Below are 19655 nucleotides of genomic sequence, written 5' to 3' on the forward strand. Positions count from 1 at the left end.
CAAGGCGCCACCTGGCCGGGGTAAGGTGCCCCAGTCGGGGGCAGAAGCCTGGGGAATCATCAGTCTGCCGTTTACAGAAGGGGAAACTGAGGCCTGGAGGCAGGGGATATATCTGGGCTATAAGCCTCTTGCCTGAACCCCCAGAGCCGGTGGTGCTTGGTGCGAAGTGTAAAACGAACAATACTCAGGGTCCAGGTGAGCCAATCAACCTTCCCAGCCTTTGTCCAAGCCATAGCCCCTGCCTCACCTGATGCTGTTAGGACATGTGCTGACATTAATTCTCCTGCAGAATCGAGTGACTGCTCCAGCTCACCCTGGGAGCCCTTGAACCCGGGCCCACCTGGGTTAGAATTGTTTCTCTGTGTGTCTCCTCAGGCTGTAAGTTCTTTGGGAACAAGTGTAGACTTCCTCGTATTTCTGTGAGTCACTAACTCAGCCAGACTCAGAACAGCATTTCAACACCCAGGTATTCAACTGAATAAGAGCTCCAGTTCTGTGTGACCTTGGGCAAGTCCTTTCTCCTCTCTGGGTCTCAGCTTTTCCATCTGTGAAATGGGAGGGGTGGTGCTTCTGTGTGCCACCCGCACTGCAGTCAGCAAACTTTTTCTAGTAGATGTTTTAGGCGTATTAGGCATAGAGTCCCTTTCACGTGTCTTTTACAGCCCTTTAAAATGTAAAAGCCATTCTTAACTCGTGTTGTGTAAAACAGGTAGTAAGACTCCCTGCACTAGAGAAACCCTTGCAAATGTACACAAGGAGCCTGACCAAGATCTTGATGGCAGCAGTGATGTGAGGGCAAGAAACTGGAAATAGCCTACAGGTCCATCAAGAGGAGGCTGGCACCCTAACCGGTTTGGCTCAGTGGCTAGAGCATCGGCCTACGGACTGAAAGGTCCCAGGTTCGATTCCGGTCAAGGGCATGTACCTTAGTTGCAGGCACATCCCCAGTGGGAGGTGTGCAGGAGGCAGCTGATCGATGTTTCTAACTCTCTATCCCGCTCCCTTCCTCTCTGTAAAAAATCAATAAAATATATTTAAAAAAAAAAAGAGGAGGATGGATAGGAAAACCATTGCACATCCCTTATCTGAAGAACTGGGCAGCAGCTAAAAAGCATGAGGAGTGCAGGGAGGAACGGGGGGGATAATGTGTGGATAAGGATACATATGTAATAACTTAATAAATAAATTTAAAAATAATAAAGATATATTAAAAAAAAGAATGAGGCGTGCAAATGGCATGAAACTACCCCCAACATATCATTGAGTGGAAAAACAAACAAACTGCCAAATGCTACATAGGATATGGAAACGATCAAGGAAACACCATATACATGGGTGTATGTGCAGAATCAAAAGTCTGGAAAAAGCCACTCCCAACTCATGGCAGTGGTTACCAGCAGGATAGGGAATGGGATTGTGGAGTAGTCGATGATCATAGAATTCTCAAGCCTCATCCTGAAAATGCCAAGTTCCAGCCCTAGCCAGGCTCAGTTGGTTCGAGTGTTGTCCCAATACACCAAGGTTGCGTGTTTGACCCTCCGTCAGAGCCCATAAAAGCATCAACCAATACATGCATTAATAAGTGGAACAAAAAAAATCAATGTTTCTCTCAAATCAATACTATTTTTTTTTAAAGAAAATACCAAGTTTGATCCTGTCTCTAGGCTTTCGCACTGGTCTGCCTTGGGACACTTCCCTGGAGTGTTTATATGGCCGGCTGCTTCTCTGTCAGATCTCTGTTTATTGTCCCCTCCTCAGACTGATCCGCCTGTCTAAAGCAGGGGTCCTCAGACTTTTTAAACAGGGGGCCAGTTCACTGTCCCTCAGACCATTGGAGGGCCGGACTATAGTTTAAAAAAAAAACTATGAACAAATTCCTATGCACACTGCACATATCTTATTTTGAAGTAAACAAACAAAACGGGAACAAATACAATATTTGTATTTGCATGTGGCCCACGGGCTGTAGTTTGAGGACCCCTGGTCTAAAGCATCCATCCCCAAGGGCTGCGGGGTGGGGATGGAGAAACACTTCTCATTTTATTTATTTACTTTAAAAATATTTTTATTGATTTCAGAGAGGAAGGGAGAGGGAGAGAGATAGAAACATGATGAGAGAATCATTGATAGGCTGCCTCCTGCACGCCCCCCGCCCGCGCCCCCCCCCCCGGGGGATCGAGCCCGCAACTTGGGCATGTGTCCTTTGCGGGAATCGGACCTGGGACCCTTCAGTCATCAGGCCGATGCTCTATCCACTGAGCCAAACCGGCTAGGGCAAGACTTCTCATTTTATACCTTTTTGTACCCTTGAATTTGAACCAAGGGAACTTACTGCCATTCAAAAAAAAATAATAATAAATGAATAACAATTTTAAAAAACCAAAGTAGCCTTTCTTACCACATCCCCCTGTTTTATTTGCCTTGAGACACTTGTCAGTGTCTGAGGTGACCTTGTTTATCAGTTCCCTTGTTTGCTGTTTGCCCACACACACTAGGAGGTGGGCCCCTAGAATAGACAGGAATCTCAGTGAGGCCCCCTGGCTGATGGCTGTGAGCAGGTGCCCAATATATTTGCCAAATGACTGGGCAAATGATGTTTGGGGGGCGGGGGGTGTGTCTGTGGTTTTTTTTTTTCTATAAGAAAAATGTATCTTGAATTATGTAATTCTAATTTCATAATAACATCTCCCCTAGCTCCTCCATAACAGATGAGAAATGGAAAGGGGAGAGACGGTTATTGAACTGGGTGATCCTTCAGGATCCGTTCAGCTCTAAACATTTGGTTTTGGGGTGTGTGTTTTCCATCTAGATGGTGAGTGGAATTCCCCCTCTCATAAGACTTTTTTGTGAGAGGGAAGTAGGAGAAGGGGAAATAAACCTTTTGAGGTTCCTCTATCAGCTTTTCTTCCTTCCGCTGTTCTTTGTAGCTGAGGAAGGAGAGGTTTCTAAGTTCCCTTAGGGCCCCAAAGAACAACAGGGGGACCCCTAAGGACGACAGCTGTCAGGCCTGAAGTCCAAGGCCGAGCTTGAATGGGTGCCAGTGGCCTTCCCAGCCCTGTTCTGCACCTTCTATAACATAAAACATAAGAGATGGTGCATAGACACCCCTTCTAGTCTCTCAGTATCTACTCCCCTATATTCTAGAAACTACCACTCCTATTTCCCTTTGGGGGGACCAGCATCCCCCATCTCTCAATCCATCCGGTTTGGATGCACTGGACCCCCAACCCTAAGCTCTAGGGGTAGGCTTGTGTCCACAGACTGGCCAGTCAGAGACACAGTGACTGGCAGGCATGTGACCCAGGGCGGCCGATGAAAACCAGCTCTGGAGCCATTGCTGCAACTCCTGGGAAACCGGTGCCTTCTTTCCACGGAGGATGCTAAGCTCATGGGGTGTGAGGCTGGAGCTACAAGTCTCTGCTCCCTCGAGCTCAGACCCTGCCTGGGCACGAAGCCAACTCAGAGGAAATAAAACTGAGAGACAGTTCCTGATGACATCATCTGACAACTGGACGCAGTCATGCCTTAAGTCCCCGAACTCTTCAATTACATGGCCCAGTAAATTCCCTGTTTTGCTTTCCCAGATTGAATTGGGTTTGTCACTCACAACTCAAAACAATTCTGACAAATACTTCCTCCTGCTGCTCAGAAACTAGCACCAGCCGCCCTCCTTTAAGTGGGAATAACCAAACTCTCTTTTCTGCTATGCGAAAGCCTAGGGCCCTGGCTTCCTCCTTCCCATTTCCACTCGGAGCCCCACCTCACTCTGCCTTTATGTGGCCCACCCACCGCCCCTTTGGACATCTCCAGTTCTCTTAGGCTGCCTGGGCCCAATTCACAGCCTCTCTCCAAGACCCAGACCATCCTCAGGGATCTCTTGGCCCGGAGTGCACCCAGGCCTGGTCCACAACATTCCTTGAATGTTTCTGCCTTATTCCTGGATGGAGGGGGTGGTGCTTGGAATGATGGGGCTTCACAGAGCATTGCAGGGGCACATTTCTTGGCGGGGGAGCAGTCTCTTCTGCTCTGCTTCCCCACCGTAATACTAGCACGATGCTTCAAGCCAGGAGTCCCTTGTCTCCTCTGACCTCAATTTCCCTATCCCTAAAGGAGGTGTGTGGGGCGGGGGGAGGGTCTGGATTACATGTTTCCAAGAGAAACATTCAAGAACAGAGGGTCCTTACCGCCCAGCGCTGCCCTGAGGCCTGGAAGAGCTGAGAATAAGCTTCAGCGATGACAGCGGCCCTGGAGAGCAGAGTGTGTGTGTGTGTGGGGGGGGGGGGGGGGCCCTCAGGACGAGACCCTCCTCTGGCCACCTCCCCCCCCCATTCTACCCCCTCCCACCCGACTCACATGCAGTACAGCCCTCCCCCAGGAGGTAAATCCGGGATGTCCTCAGAGGCCAGAGTCCTGAACACCTTGCTCAGGCTGGGGGGCCCCTGGGCAGAGGAACACAGCGCTGAGAAGAAGGCAAGGATTATGGGAGTGCCCCTGCCACCACCCTTCCCGCTGGGCTTCTAGAGCTTGCCCACCCGCGACCCTGCGGCCCAGGGCTGCATCCAGCTCTAGCTCCTTCCTCCTCGCAAGGCCTGGGGCGCCCCGGGTAAGCAGACCAGGATGCAGGTCATGTTGTCCGGGCCGCCCTGAAGGTGGAGAAGAGAGAGTATACAGCAGTGGGACATGATTGAACGCCCCAGCGCGGGGCCCCACGCTCTCGGAAGCAGAGCTCCCTAATAATCCCTGAGTTCTGGTGTGGGTCGCCCCATTACTCTCAAGCCCCGCCCATCTGCCAGTCTAAACCCAGCCATCTCACAGGGACAGATCCCTTAGGCCACACCCCTTACTGGTCTAGCCCCGCCGGCGCTAAGAGAACCACGCCCCCTCCCCAAAGCTCCTCCCACTCTAGCTGCGCCTCCTGGTCCTAATCAGACCTCAAGACCCACTCCGCCTGGCCTGTGTGGCTCAGTGGTTGAACACTGATCTATGAACCAGGAGGTCATGGTTCAATTCCCCGTCAGGGCACATGCCCGGTTTTCGGGCTCGATCCCCAGTAGGGGGTGTGCAGGAGGCAGCCGATCAATGATTCTTTCTCATCATTGATGTTTCTATTTCTCTCTCCCTCTTTTTTTTTTTTTTTTAAATATATTTTATTGATTTTTTACAGAGAGGAAGGGAGAGAGATAGAGAGTCAGAAACATCGATGAGAGAGAAACATCAACCAGCCGCCTCCTGCACATCGCCCACTGGGGATGTGCCCGCAACCCAGGTACATGCCCTTGACCGGAGTCGAACCTGGGACCTTTCAGTCCGCAGGCTGACGCTCTATCCACTGAGCCAAACCGGTTTTGGCTCCCTCTCTTAAAAGAAAAAAAAACAAAAAAAAACAGACCCACTCTGGGCCCTGACTGGGTAGCTCATTTGGTTAGAGCATTGTGCTGATACACCAAGGTTGCGGGTTCGATTCCCAGTTAGGGCACATACAAGAGTCAACCAATGAATGTATAAGTGGAATAATAAATTAATGTCTTTCTCTTTTCTTCTCTTTCTACAATCAATAAATAAAAATTAAATTAAAAAACAAGACCCACTCCTATAACCCAGGGCCCTCCCACCCAAAAGACCACGCCCTTTCTCTTAAACCCTTCCCACTTATTTATTTAGCACTTCAAGTACCACTTTTCCATCTTGCTTCAAGGCAGCCCTCCGGCTCTGCCCCATTCCAGCAGAAGCCTTTTAGTGGAACTCCACCCCGTTTAGTTTTACCCATGCCTCTCCATTAAAGCCCTTCCGCCCTAAAACCATTAGGCTCCTCGCCCCAAGCCCCACCCCAGGACCTTGCACAGGCACGTATCCAACAGCTGCGCGCAGAGAAGCGCACGGATACGCTCGCGTTCCCGGAGCCGGAGGGGTCGATGGCCCTCGGTGCTGAAGGCAACAGCTCCAGCGCGGCTCAGCACCGCGCGAGAGTCACCGCAGTGTGCCAGGTACAGAAAGCGCGGGGAGACGAGTAACACCACCGCGGTAGAGCCGCGTGGTTCGCCGCGGGGCCAGAGCGAGCTCAGGCGTGCGTCTGCGCTCCAGAAAGCCAGGCGAAGCGCCCCGCACACGCCCTCTGGCTCGCCAGGCGCAGGGTCCCACGCCAAGAGCATGTGCCGGGGCAGGTAGCGCGCGCCGAGGAGGGCTGCTCGCGCTCCGCCTTGGCCGTCAAGGACAGCAAAGAAAGCCCAGCCCTGGGGCAGCCCGGGTAACGCGAGCCAAGCGCAATGCGCGTCCTCCATGTGCGCGCGCCGACCTGCGCTGCGCTCGCTCCGAAGCGCAGGCCCCAAGAGGCTGCCTCACCCCCGTGCGGCCGCTGAGCGCATCGCGGGGCGTCCAGGAGGAACTGAGGCGAGGCCCGTTGGGAGCCCTGCGCCCCTCCTCCTCCTCTGCCCCCTCCTCCTTTTGCGCTGGCCAGAGCAGACGCTCCGCAGGCGGGCAAGGGCCACCACCCTTCAGTCCTGGGATCAGGAAGGCTTCACCCTCTGCACCTGACCCCCCCCCCCCCGCCACTGCATTAATCCCCTCCACTGTGAGATTTTTTTGTTCTTTATATTTTATCGATTTTTTACAGAGAGGAAGGGAGAGAGATAGAGAGCCAGAAACATCGATCAGAGAGAAACATCGATCAGCCGCCTCCTGCACACCTCCCATTGGGGATGTGCCCGCAACCCAGGCACATGCCCCCGACCGGAATCGAACCCGGGACCCCCCAGTCCGCAGGCCGACGCTCTGTCCACTGAGCCAAACCGGCCTCGGCCACTGTGAGATTTTAAACCACGAAATCTCCTTGATCTGCACTCAAGTCGAGCCACTCAAAGAGATTGACTAATGAGTCTTTGTCTCGCACCTTCAAAGGGAGGTTTGGGATCAGGGTCGGGGAAAAATAATAGCAAAGTAGCATTCACATTCACCATGTGTTACACACTATTTTACATCATCATTTCCGGTTTACAGAAGAGGAAACTGAGTCGCAGAACCAGCTGGGACACGAACTGTAGAATCCATGTTCTCAACACTACATTCTTGGCTTCAGTCCCCACCAGCCCTGCTCCGTCCAAGCTCAGGGGTCTCGCCCCCGTTTTTAAATCTTTAAATCCTTTATTTTTTTAGTTCGACCTCTCCACTTCTGGGTGTCGACCCCGGACTTCGGATGCTTCTTTTCCTGCTCCCGCCACTCATGCAATCCCACAACCTCAAACTCGTAATAGTCTCCGTCCTGGCCCCACCTCTAGCCCCGCCTCTTCACTGCAGGCCCGCCCCGACATTGCGCCAAAGCACGCCTCCTCTCTGCGGGTTACGCCCACCTCCTAGGCCACGCCCCCCGTGCCTGGCCTCCTATTCCCTTTATATCACGCCTCTAGCTCCTCTGTCTCTGACTGACCCCGCCCAACTATCGGAATGCGTAATTATAAATCGGCTTAAGCCCCACCCTTGTCTGAGCTCTTCTCCAGGTCTCAAAACTTTCTGAGTATTTTCTATCCCCCCCTTTCCCACTCCCTCTGAAAATCCAGACTCAAATCCTGCTTCTCCTCAGTGCCACCCCTAACTCCGCTCCTCGGAGATCCATGGCCCCCACCGTTCTTTCCCGAGCCCCTCACCCCACCCTAGGCTCCGCACCTCTTCCCCTACAGGCCGCGCCCCCTTCCATCCAGACTCCGCCCTTTCTTTTACCGACTTGTCGGCCCCATACCCTAGCCTCTACTCCTCTAGTACAAAAGCCACGCCCTCCTCCCGGTGTTGCCCCACCCCCGCCCGCCCTCAGGCCCCGCCCCGCCCGCCCTCAGGCCCCGCCCCCAGCTCCGCGCTGCAGTGCCTTCCCCGCCGCGGCCCCGCCCGCCCCGCCGAGCCGAGCAAAGGGCGGCGGCGGTGGTGGCGGCTGCTGGAGCAGCCCGGGAGGAGGCGGCGGCAAGGATGGCGCCGGCGTCGTGGGCTCGGTGGAGATGAGTGCCCGCGGCCCCAGGCCCAGGGCGGCGTGGCCGGAGTGGGCGGGGGTCCCGATGCAGGCCCGAGGGGGGCCATGGGGCAGGTCCTGCCGGTCTTCGCCCACTGCAGTGAGTAGGGGCAGGCTCCGGCCTGGTGCGGGGCGCAGAGGCCCGGGTGGGCTCCTCCCTGGTATCCTGTCCGCACCGGGCCGCGGGCGAGCAGGGATGGGGGAGGGGGCGAAGGAGACAAAGGATGCTCTCCCCTCCCCCCGCGATCTAGCGGCAACGGGGGCGACCTGACCCGGAGGACTTGGGTGACACAGGGCGGAGTTGGGGGGCACTGAGATAACTGGCGTGGGGGCGCCCTGGTCGCTGGGGTGTGTGGCCAGGCCGCACCCCGGGGATGAGGACGTTTGCCGGGAGCTGTCCCCATGCCTGGTGCTGGCCGCTGCGGGCGGGGAGGGCGGTTGAATGGAGGGGTAGAATCAGGATGGAAAAGAGAAGTCTGACACCACCACCCCCCCTATCACCCACCTTCACATCCCACCTCTGTTTTCTGCCCTGACTCACAGGCAGCCCCGACCTCGCCCAAACTGTCCAACCTCCTGTCCCCGGGAAGCAGCCATCCCTGGGTTGGGGCGAGGACTCCTGGGTCCTTCGCAGGCGTTACCACTGGTTAGTGGTCACCCTGGAAGAGACTCACTCTGCTCCGGCCCTCTGGTTCCTGGCATCCCATTCCCCAGCTAAGGAAACAAGATGGGAGCGGAAGGAGTCTGAGTCCAATTTCCAAAGGGTTTTGAGCATCTCCTGTAGGCAAAGCCGCAAGCTCGGTAGCTGTGAGGGGCAGGATTCCACAACTGAAAAAGCCTTGTCTGACCCTCGCGATCTCTGTGCCCAGGGCTCTTGTAGTCCCTGTCTCGCATTCTGTCCCACACTCCCGTGGTTCTGACAGCTGGGGATTTCCACACCCTCAGATCTAGCCAATTGCATGTCTGGGAAGTCCAGATGCCAAAATTCTAAGAATTTGTTATTTCAGCATTTTAGCGTATCATCCCAAAAATTCTAAGGTCTTTATTGGGCTTATAAAGGTGTCCCTACATGATCTCTCACCTTATTTATCATCCCTCATCTCCCACCCTTCTTCCCCTCAGTTATTTTGCTCCAATTGCACATTTGCACCTCTCTTTTCCTCAAATATGCCAAACAGTGCCAGCCTCAGGGCCTTTGCACTGAGCTTTTCCACCTGCCTGGGAGATTCTTCCCTAAATACCTGCTTGGATTCTTCATTCAGACCTCTGCTCAAATGTCATCTTATCAGAGAAGTCTTCTCACCACCCTGTCTGAAGTTGCACCCTCTCACGGTCTCTTCCCTTATCAAGCTCTTTTCTCCACACACATAAAGCACCAACGTCATTTATTTACTTGTTTATTGTCTGTCTCCTCTAGAAGCTTTTGAGGGCAGGGGTTTTGTCTGTATTGTTCGCAGTTGTATCCTTGGGTTTAAAACAGTGCCCAGTCCATAGTGGGCTTTCACCAAATGGTTGTTGAAAGAATGAGTGAATTGGTACCTCCCAAGACTCCTAATTTGAAGAGTCTGAAATTAGGGTTCCTGGACTTGAACTTCTAAGACTGAGCTTCTGATAGACATGAGTTAGACTTGCCCAGCCAGTGTGGTTCAGTGGTTGAGTGTCAACCTATGAACCTGGAGGTCACGGTTCCATTGCTGGTCAGGGCATGTGCCTGGACTGCGGGCTTGATCCTCAGTGTGGAGTGTGTGGGAGGCAGCCAATTAATGATTCTCTCTTACCATTAATGTTTCTATCTCTCTCTCCCTCTTCCTTCCTTTCTGAAATCAATAAAAATGTATTTTTTTTAAAAAAAGAAATGAGTTGCCCTGACTGGTTTGGCTCAGTGGATAGAGCGTCAGCCTGTGGACTGAAGGGTCCCAGGTTTGATTCCGGTCAAGGGCATGTACCTTGGTTGCAGGCACATCCCCAGTAGGGGGTGTGCAGGAGGCAGCTGATTGATGTTTCTCTCTCATCAATGTTTCTAACTTTCTATCTCTCGCCCTTCCTCTCTGTAAAAAAAACAATAAAATATATTTTAAAAAATAAAAAAGGAATGGGTTAGGCTTTACAGTCTGTGTGCAAATGTTGTAAAGGCCCTGGGACCCAAATGTTCTAAGATTCCTTAGCTCCGACCATCCAGGTTCCCAGGACTGGCACCCTTCAGTGGTCTAAACTTCTAAGAATCTTTGCTTTCCGCCCCTCTCCCAGAAGAAGCTCCCTCTACGGCCTCCTCTACCCCTGACTCCACGGAAGGTAAGTGGAGGGGGAGGACGTGAAAATGTGACTTGAAAGAGGCTCACAGCTGGGGAGGAGGGGGAGGAGGGTGGTCACGCCCGCTTTGCTCACTGCAGGAGGGAACGACGACTCGGATTTCCGGGAGCTGCACACAGCCCGGGAGTTCTCGGAGGACGACGAGGAAGAGACCACGTCGCAGGACTGGGGCACCCCCCGGGAGCTGACCTTCTCCTACATTGCCTTCGACGGCGGGGTGGGCTCCGGAGCGCGCCGGGATTCGGCTGCCCGCCGGCCCCGGCCCCAGGGCCGCTCCGTCTCGGAAACCAGAGACCCACTCCCCCAGCCCGGCCTGGGCGACAGCCTGGAGAGCATCCCCAGCCTGAGCCAATCCCCGGAGCCTGTGCGCCGGGGAGACCCTGACACTGCCCCGCAGGCCGAGCGCACCCCGGAGGACCTGGGGCTCCCGCTGGACCAGCTGGACTGGGTGGGCCGGGGAGCGGGGTCCGGGGAGGACTCTGCCACCAGTAGCTCCACGCCCCTGGAAGACGAGGAGCCCGACGGATCGGAGGCCAGAGAGGCTGGGAAAGGTGAGATGTCCCCACGTGCTGGGACCAGTCACCGGGCGGCGGGCAGTTAGTCTCTTCCCAGGGCACCTCCAAGCTCATGGCCTTCTCTCTCTAACGCGCCAGAACTGGAACTACAACTCGAATTCGCTCAGTCCTCGCCGCCCGGAGCCTTGACTCCACCATCCAGCCCTGGCTCTGGGACCCCCCAGGCGCGGACCCCGTCCCCGCCCGGATCCCGGGATTCGAACTCATGGCCTGCTGAGCCCTCGCTGGACGAGAAAGAGGAAGAGCCTAGGAGGCAGCTGGACCGGGAACCAATCACGGGGCAGTGCCTTGTTAGCACGGACCAATCAGAATCCACACTGGAACCACACCTTCTAGGTAAACTGCTCGAGTGAAGGTGCTCCTTCGGATCGCAGCGCGGGTGGGCGGGTTGCAATTTGAAGGGACCAACTTCGCGCAGGAATGGAGAGTGAAGGGAGGAGGCTGGACATATGAATTCCGCCCTTTAAGTGCCCGTTATCTAAGATTGCCATCGGCTCTTTTTTTCCTTTTCGCCATTGGCTCGTTTTATATAGATTTCCACTGGGAAGTTAGCCGTTTTTTTTTCGAGCATTAGGATTGGCTGATTGCTAAAAAGTAAAATATGAATACATCCCTCTTTTGGAGTGCTCCCCCTAGAGGCTGATTGTGGACAGGCCAACCCCCAGAAAAAAATAAAGCTCTCTGGATGTGGCTGTGGGACAGTTATAAGTAAACTCTGTGCCTTTCAAAAACTCCTCTCCCCTGACCACATCCGCTAGCCAGTGGCCAGCAGACGCTGCGTTACTTTAGAATACGCTCAGCCTCCACGAACCGCCGAGGGCTGGCTGCTTGCAGACACCCCGGCTGGGGGCTGTTTACAAAGAGAACCACCCCTTTTGGGAACTGTCCCCACCTCCGTGGAGAGCCATTGGCTGGGCGCGAAGGGGCCCCGCCCCCCCTGCTCCCTCCCTCTGGGCTCCCCTGAAGTGGGCAAAAGCCCCGAGAAGCGGTGGAGCCCGCAGCCTTTCCCGCGGAGCAGAGATGGGGAGTAAAGGTGGGCCTGCCGGGCGGGCTGGGATCGGGGCTGGGGGGCGGCGGAAAGGGATCCAGAGTCGCTACCGCCCTCACGTCTGGGAGGATGCTTCCTATTGGTCCCAGATTCCCCAGAGCTGCAGGCTGAGGCTGGGGGTAGTTTGGGGGTGTCGAGGGAGAGCGTGGAGGGAGCGTGGGGTACCCTCTCCCCCAAGACAGGGCTTTGGAGTCTAAGAGCAGGAAGGCACCCTCCCCCAGCCTCAGGCCCAGGCGGCGCTGTCACTCAGGAGCTGGATGGGCCAGCACAGCTGCAGGCCGGGCCCCCTCCCCCCCGCGAGCCTAAACTTAGCCCCCGCCTCGGGCGACCCGGCCCCTCCCCCACCCGCTGGCGCGGGCCTCGGGGAGCCTGCAGGGGAGGCCCCAGCGCCTGGGGGTGGGGGGTGTCCTGCCCTAGTTAAAGGTAGATGGGAGGGTGTGTACAGGGAGGATACGAAGGGGAGTCAGACTCCGAGAAGAACCATCGGGATGGGTCAGGGTTTGATTGGAGTGAGGGTGAGCGGGTGAAGCAAGAAGTGGAAGGGTCTGGGCTCCTGGGTAGCGGATTATGGGGAGGCTGATACAGTGTATATGGGTGAGATGAAACACGGGGTCTGGAGGTTATTTTTTATTTTATTTTATTGGTTTTTTACAGAGAGGAAGGGAGAGGGATAGAGAGTTAGAAACATTGATGAGAGAGAAATATCGATCAGCTGCCTCCTGCACACCTCCCACTGGGGATGTGCCCGCAACCAAGGTACCCAGGGCTGGGCAAACTTTTTGACTCGAGGGCCACAATGGGTTCTTAAACTGGACCGGAGGGCCGGAACAAAAGCATGGATGGAGTGTTTGTGTGAACTAATATAAATTCAAAGTAAACATCATTACATAAAAGGGTACGGTCTTTTTTTTTCAATAGTTTTATTCATTTCAAACGGGCCGGATCCGGCCGGCGGGCAGTAGTTTGCCCACGGCTGGTACATGCCCTTGACTGGAATCGAACCCGGGACCCTTCAGTCCACAGGCCGACGCTCTATCCACTGAGCCAAACCGGCTAGGGCTGGAGGTTATTTTTTTTAATTTTTTAAAATATATTTCTTTATTGATTTCAGAGAGGAAGGGAGAGGGAGGGAGAGATAGAAACATTAATGATGAGAGAATCATTGATCGGCTGCCTCCTGCATGCCCCCCCACTGGGAATCGAACCCTGGACCCTTCAGTCCGCAGGCCAACGCTCTATCCACGGAACCAAACCGACTAGGGCCGGTCTGGAGATTATTGATAGGACTTGGGAGGTGGGTCTCAGAAAGAGGTCAGAAATGTGGCTGAGATGCTTAGGAAGGAGGGTGGGTTATCAATACATTTAGGACTTAGGAAAATGTGCTGGTAGGGATATCAAGGAGCTATCACTTTACACTATCGGGCTGCCCCAAAATATAAAGAACAGTAACACCCACTGCTGGGCAGGATGCTGGGGAAGATCACCATCGCTTCGCTCATGGAGATGAGCACTGTTACAGTCTTGCTAGTAAGCCATCTGGGAGTATTTATGACATCCACCCAGCCGTTCCACCTTGGGATTCTCTCTCAGAGAGAAGGGCCCTAACTGGTTTGGATCAGTGGATAGAGCATCAGCCTGCGGACTGAAGGGTCCCAGGTTCGATTCCGGTCAAGAGCATGTGCCTTGGTTGCGGGCACATCATCAGTAGAGGGTGTGCAGGAGGCAGCTGATCGATGTTGTTTCTCTCTCATCGATGTTTCTAACTCTCTATCCCTCTCCCTTCCTCTCTGTAAAAAAAGAAAAGAAAAAAAGAGAAGAATATCTGTAGAAGGCTGGGCTTGCAGTACTGTTATGGAAAGGAGGGGAGGGAACAGTGAATGGTCCAGCAATACATACGTGATTGAATAAAATGAATGGCAGTGAAGCTACACTTCAGAGTATTGTGGCGCTCTTAATTAAAAAGAATGAATTAAGAGCTATTCCAGTTGACTAGCAGGGAATTCTAGGAGGGAAGGTAGATCGAGATATGTGTGATGCAGAAATGTGTGTATATACGATTCCATTTTTCATACATAATGACCAAAAGTTGGGTCCACACATCATCTATGCTTGGAGTAAGATAAAGAGACTTGCTAGATGGTTAACTTGGGTGTTCCAAGAAGGGGAGAGGGGAGGCGATATGGAATAAAAGCAGACACTAAAACGTTGGAAATTGGGTTCAGGCTGACACGGCTGTGTCAAGGGGTCATGGTTCAGCCCTGAGACAGGAGGTGGGAGGTCAAGAGGTCAGCCAGGCCAGGCCCAAACCCCAGCCTGACTGCTCCCCTCCTCCACAGTGGCGGACTTGCTGTACTGGAAGGACACGAAGACATCAGGAGTGGTCTTCACAGGCCTCATGGTCTCCCTGTTGTGCCTCCTGCACTTTAGCATCGTGTCCGTGGCCGCCCATGTGGCCCTGTTGCTGCTCTGTGGCACCATCTCTCTCAGGGTTTACCGAAAAGTGCTGCAGGCCGTGCACCGGGGGGACGGTGCCAACCCCTTCCAGTGAGAACCCCCGGCCCTGACCCTGACTCTTCAGACCCCCTAAGTCATGACCTATGACCTCAGTTCAGGCACCAAGTTCTCACCCTGGTCCTGACCCATCCTATTCCTCTTTCTGACTCCAACCTGGCCCTGTCCCTGATTAAACCATGCTCTGATCTGTCAATTGCAGCCCTAAACTGTAATCCTTGATCCCATCTCCTGACCCTGACCCTGAGCTTGACCTTAGCCCTCTACACCCGGCTTTCCTCCAAACCCCATTTCTTGCCCTTGTCCCAGCCACACCTCTCAGCCTGAGCCCCACCCCCCCATTGAGTCACCTCGCACCCCTTTGCCCTCTCAGGGCCTATCTGGACGTGGACCTGACCCTGACTCGGGAGCAGATAGAACGTTTGTCCCAGCAGATTGCCTCCAAAGTGGTGTCTGCGGCCACCCAGCTGCGGCATTTCTTCCTGGTAGAAGACCTCGTGGACTCCCTCAAGGTGCCCCAAAGCCCCCCTTCTCTCCTGGGTTCCCAACCACTCGCCTTCCTTCCCCTGGGGGGTAAGAGGACCATTTCTGGGCAAGTTCAGAGCCTGGGGAGGAGTGCCTTATAAGCTCTGCTGACCCTGACCCTGACCCTCACCCCCACCCCCAGCTCGCCCTTCTCTTCTACATCTTGACCTTCGTGGGTGCCGTCTTCAATGGTTTGACTCTTCTCATTCTGGGTGAGCTGGGAAGGCTGTGGGGGGCTGGGTGAGGAGGTGGGTCATTGAGGGGAACAGGGACCTAGATGGAATTGTTAATCTCTTGCGAGAACGCTGACCCCCCTCTCTGTGCCCACAGGAGTGATTGGCGTATTCACCGTCCCCCTGCTGTACCGGCAGCATCAGGTGAGTGTGACAGGCCCTCTTTCAGGCCCTCGGTTGGCGGTATCCCAGCCAAATATGGGTGGTCTGGCTGCCCCCCCCCCCTACAGTCCGGGTTCCATTGACAGATGTCCCAACCAGAGACAAGAGGAACAACTGGTGTTTCTGCCCCTGAAAGGATCAGGGTCTGACTGACATAGGTCCCAGCCAGGCACAGGTGCTCTGGCTGCTGCCCTCAATAGAGCTAGAGTCTAACCCAGTGATGGCGAACCTTCTGAGCTCGGCGTGTCAGCGTTTTGAAACCCTAACTTAACTCTGGTGCCGTGTCACATATAGAAAATTTTTGATATTTGCAACCATAGTAAAACAAAGATTTATATTTTTGATATTATATATATATATATATATATATATATATATATATATATATGCCATTTAACAAAGAATAATCAACCAAAAAAATGAGTTCGTGTGTCACCTCTGACACGCGTGTCATAGGTTCGCCATCACTGGTCTAACCAATATATTTAAGCAGCCGGAGACAGGGTTTTGACTGGTGTTCCCTGACAGAGCCAGGATTTGACTGACATGCCCCAGCCCAAGGCAGGGGGACTAACTGATGCTCCTCGCTGACGATGCGCCCGAGGTCTGACTGTCAAGTCCTCGCTGCAGAGTCAGTCTAACTGATGTCTTCTTTCCCTGCCACAGCCTCACACGGAACAACACTCATCCTAGCCAGAAACAGGCAGGCGGATGAATGCCTTCTCCCCCTGACACCACCAGAGACTGACAAACACATAGTCCAGCTGCAGACAGACAGACAAACCGACGCCATCTATCCTCACACGTACTCTGGGTCTGATGGTCTCCATCCCAGGCAACACAGGTGGCCCGACTGGCGCTCTCCCTCCCTACAGTGGCCAGGGACTGACGTCTCCGGCAGAATGGGTGGATGACTTCTGCCCAGAATGCTGACAGAACCAAGGCCGACTGACATGCATCCTATCCAGAGACAGACAGAGGGACTGACATTCCCTCCTCCAGCACAGCTGAGAGTTAACGCATGTCCCTGCCAGAGGTAGGCCTAACTTCTTCACATGCTGGAATCATCCAGACCTCAAAGTCAACCGACACTACGGATTAAATGAGTATTTAAATCAATGACAGCTAACACCAATGCCTCTACTTTCACTCTATCCCTAAACACACACACACACACACACACACACACACACACACACGCACCCCTCACTCAAAGATTAACAGTCATGCCCAGGAAACAGACTCACTGTCAAATTCTCACGTCTACCTGACATCACGCCCCACACAGAGTGTGGCCCAATCGACTGGCACTTCAACTTGAACTTCTGTCTTTCAGGGCATCAGCTTTAAAGTTTATTTTATTTTATTTTTTAAATATATTTTGATTTTTTACAGAGAGGAAGGGAGAGGGATAGAGAGTTAGAGACATCAGTGTGAGAGAAACATCGATCAGCTGCCTCCTGCACACCCCCTACTGGGGATGTGCCTGCAACCAAGGTACATGCCCTTGACCGGAATCGAACCTGGGATCCTTCAGTCTGCAGGTCGAAGCTCTAACCACTGAGCCAAACTGGTTAGGGCACAAGTTTAAAGTTGAAAGTGGAGTCATCCCCCCAAATCCTGACTTGGATGTGGGGGAGAAAGCAGCCTCCTGCATAAATTAGGAAGAGGAACCCCCCTCTAATCTCTCCTTTGATCCTTTCTTGGTCTCCCCAGGCCCAGATCGACCAGTATGTGGGATTGGTGACCAATCAGTTGAGCCACATCAAAGCTAAGTAAGGGCATGGGATGGAGAGGGGTGAGATGGGGAAGGGGGGAATGTGAGAACTCCCCATTCCCTGTCCCTAAATCTCCTGGGGCTGAATGCCCCCTTCTCAAAGTAGGGTGCCAGACAACTCCAACCCAAGCCATTAGCTGGAGGGCAGGGCTTGCTTTGGGGACTCAGCTAGTCCCCCAACCCAGCTTTCCCCTGAGTTCTCAGAATTGATCATTCTTCATTCTCAGCGTCTTACCCCTCTTGACTCTACCTGTTTCTCCCTCAGGATCCGAGCTAAGATCCCAGGGACCGGAGCCCTTGCCTCGGCAGCAGCCTCAGTCTCCGGATCCAAAGCCAAAGCCGAATGAAAAGGGCGTCTCTGTCCGCGGGACGCCTGCCCCCGCCACCTGCAGCCCCCTGTCCCCCTCGGTCTCCCATTCATCCCCACCCTCTTCCCTTCTCAGCCCCAGCCATATCCGGGTGGGTGTCTGGATCACTCACACCAGGCGCCAATTGCCTGAGCGGCCAGGACTACATTTCCCAAGAGGCTCTGCTCTAGGAGTCCAGGAAAAGCGAGGCACCTTGGCCGAGGTCCTGCTGGTACTTGTAGTTGTCTAGCTAGGGCGCCCGCCCTGCACTTACCCGGCCGCTGGAGGCGCCGTGAGGGCTTGGTGTCTTCTGGACGCTGCTGGGCCCACGCCAGGGCTTTGCATGGGGCCCAGGGGAGGCCTGAGCTTGGATTTACACCGTAATAAAGACTTCTGTGGAAACCCAAGCCTTCTTGTTCTTCAAGCCCGCTCCGGCTTTCACCTTCCTTCACGAAAAAGTACTTAAGTGCCCTAGCCGGTTTGGCTCAGTGAGTAGAGCGTCGGCCTGCGGACTGAAGGGTCCCGGGTTCGATTCTGGCCAAGGGCACATGCCCGGGTTGCAGGCTCCATCCCCAGTGTGGGGCGTGCAGGAGGCAGCCAATCAATGATTCTCTCTCATCATTGATGTTTCTATCTCTCTCTCCCTCTCCCTTCCTCTCTGAAATCAATAAAAATACACATTTTTTTAAAAAGGACGTAAGCGACACTCAAGGAGGAACCTTCCCCATCTCTGCAGAAGAAGCCCCCTGGACCATCTGTTTAGATGATGACATGATTGAGGGGAGGAAGCTGAGAGATTGATTGCCCATCCAAGGGCTAACCAATCCTTGGCAGCCACTTTCAATACCTGTGCCCAAGGCAGCACCCCTGGCCGTTCCCCACACTCTACCTGCTGCACAGCCATCTCATCTGAAATCCAGACACATGGCCACTGCCTTGTTTTTTTAGGAGTCTCATGCTCTACCGACTGAGCTAGCTGGGCGTGGTACTGCCTTGTTTTCTTTAAAAAAAATAGATTTTATTGATTTTTTTTTTTACAGAGAGTAAGGGAGAGGGATAGAGAGTCAGAAACATCGATGAGAGAGAAACATCGATCAGCTGCCTCCTGCACACCTCCTACTGGGGATGTGCCCGCAACCAAGGTACATGCCCTTGACCGGAATCAAACCTGGGACCCTTCAGTCCACAGGCCGACGCTCCATCCACTGAGCCAAACTGGTTAGGGCGGCCACTGCGTTCTGAACAACTGCCCCGCAAACATATCCAACTCATCACTCACCCCACCTGATTTCACACAGGGATGTCCTCTGCCCACATTGTCACCAGGCCTGCCTGAGACCCGGATTTGGCCCTGGATTTCTACTCCCTCACCCCTCCCATCGAATCGACCACGGAGCCATGTCTATTCTAGCTCCCAAACTTCTCTCATCCACCCACTTCACTCTGTTCCAATTGCCTGGGACCAAATACCAGGCCTCATGGCCTCTATGGCCCTCAGGTTCCAAAACTGTAACCTGAGGGAGGAAGAGAAATGACACTGAAGTCTGAAGATTCGCAGACCTGAACTTAAATTCCAGCTTCACTACCCCTTGGCTGGGGTGACCTTGAGCAAGTGACTTCACCTCTTGAAGCCTTGGTTTCCTCAAATGAAAAAGTGTCTCCCTAACCATATCTACGTGCAAAGCCCTTGTCACAGGGCCTGCCTGGCACATAATAAATGGCTGCCAATGTCTGCCGGAGTCCATTCATTGTCTTCACCAGCTGAGTATAGACAGAGACCCCCAAAAGCTAGCAACCTTTGAAGCCCTAACAAAAGTCAGGGCTGTGCACCACCCAGTTAATCTAGGAACCACCCAGTTAATCTAGATAATGGTAGCTGAAGCATCATCCCCACCTTAGTTCTCTTAATTCCTTAGATACTCATGGAAATCCTTGTTGGTTATTGTTGATTAGATATTCTGCCTATTTCTGGAAATTGTCTGCTCATGAGCTAGTCCGTGTGTCATTGAAATCTCCTTACCCTAAGGGCTGCCCCAGATCAATAAAAGGTTGGAGCGGCCTGAGCATCAGGGGAAGTCCTTCTGGACTTGCCCGCCTGGTCCCCCAATATTTCAAAATTATCTCGTGTAATTTCTCTCTCATTTGTGTGGGGCTCCTCTTTTCAGATCCTGAACCCT

The 19655-nt window shown here is 53.7% G+C and overlaps 3 protein-coding genes across 5 annotated transcripts in view; 2 read left to right on the forward strand and 1 right to left on the reverse strand.

Moving 5' to 3' along the window:
- ERCC1 (ERCC excision repair 1, endonuclease non-catalytic subunit) overlaps window positions 1-19655 on the forward strand; it is a 202341-nt gene that overhangs the window by 96914 nt on the left and 85772 nt on the right. The window lies entirely within an intron of this gene.
- On the reverse strand, window positions 2523-7304 carry PPM1N (protein phosphatase, Mg2+/Mn2+ dependent 1N (putative)). Its single transcript, XM_059667376.1, is given in 9 exon segments — window positions 2523-3069; window positions 4185-4245; window positions 4354-4459; window positions 4533-4586; window positions 4589-4730; window positions 5808-6295; window positions 6298-6382; window positions 6385-6527; window positions 7286-7304. Coding segments are annotated over 9 exon segments (1182 nt in total). The 3' UTR covers window positions 2523-2985.
- RTN2 (reticulon 2) lies at window positions 7860-17885 on the forward strand. 3 transcript variants are annotated; one of them, XM_059666145.1, is made up of 11 exons: window positions 7860-8090; window positions 10238-10282; window positions 10381-10851; window positions 10954-11224; window positions 11694-11908; window positions 14260-14467; window positions 14808-14946; window positions 15102-15171; window positions 15290-15336; window positions 17071-17129; window positions 17397-17885. In XM_059666145.1, the coding sequence occupies exons 1-11, from the start codon at window positions 8057-8059 to the stop codon at window positions 17476-17478; spliced, it is 1641 nt and encodes a 546-aa protein (XP_059522128.1). In that variant the 5' UTR covers window positions 7860-8056; the 3' UTR covers window positions 17479-17885. The 3 variants fall into 3 exon arrangements, with proteins under 3 accessions (XP_059522128.1, XP_059522126.1, XP_059522127.1); XM_059666143.1 differs by lacking the exon at window positions 11694-11908 and having other exon boundaries at window positions 7861-8090; window positions 10954-11211; XM_059666144.1 differs by lacking the exon at window positions 11694-11908 and having other exon boundaries at window positions 7861-8090; window positions 10241-10282; window positions 10954-11211.

This window comes from Myotis daubentonii, chromosome 15 (genome assembly GCF_963259705.1).
Source record: "Myotis daubentonii chromosome 15, mMyoDau2.1, whole genome shotgun sequence".
Classification (NCBI taxonomy): Eukaryota; Metazoa; Chordata; class Mammalia; order Chiroptera; family Vespertilionidae; genus Myotis; species Myotis daubentonii.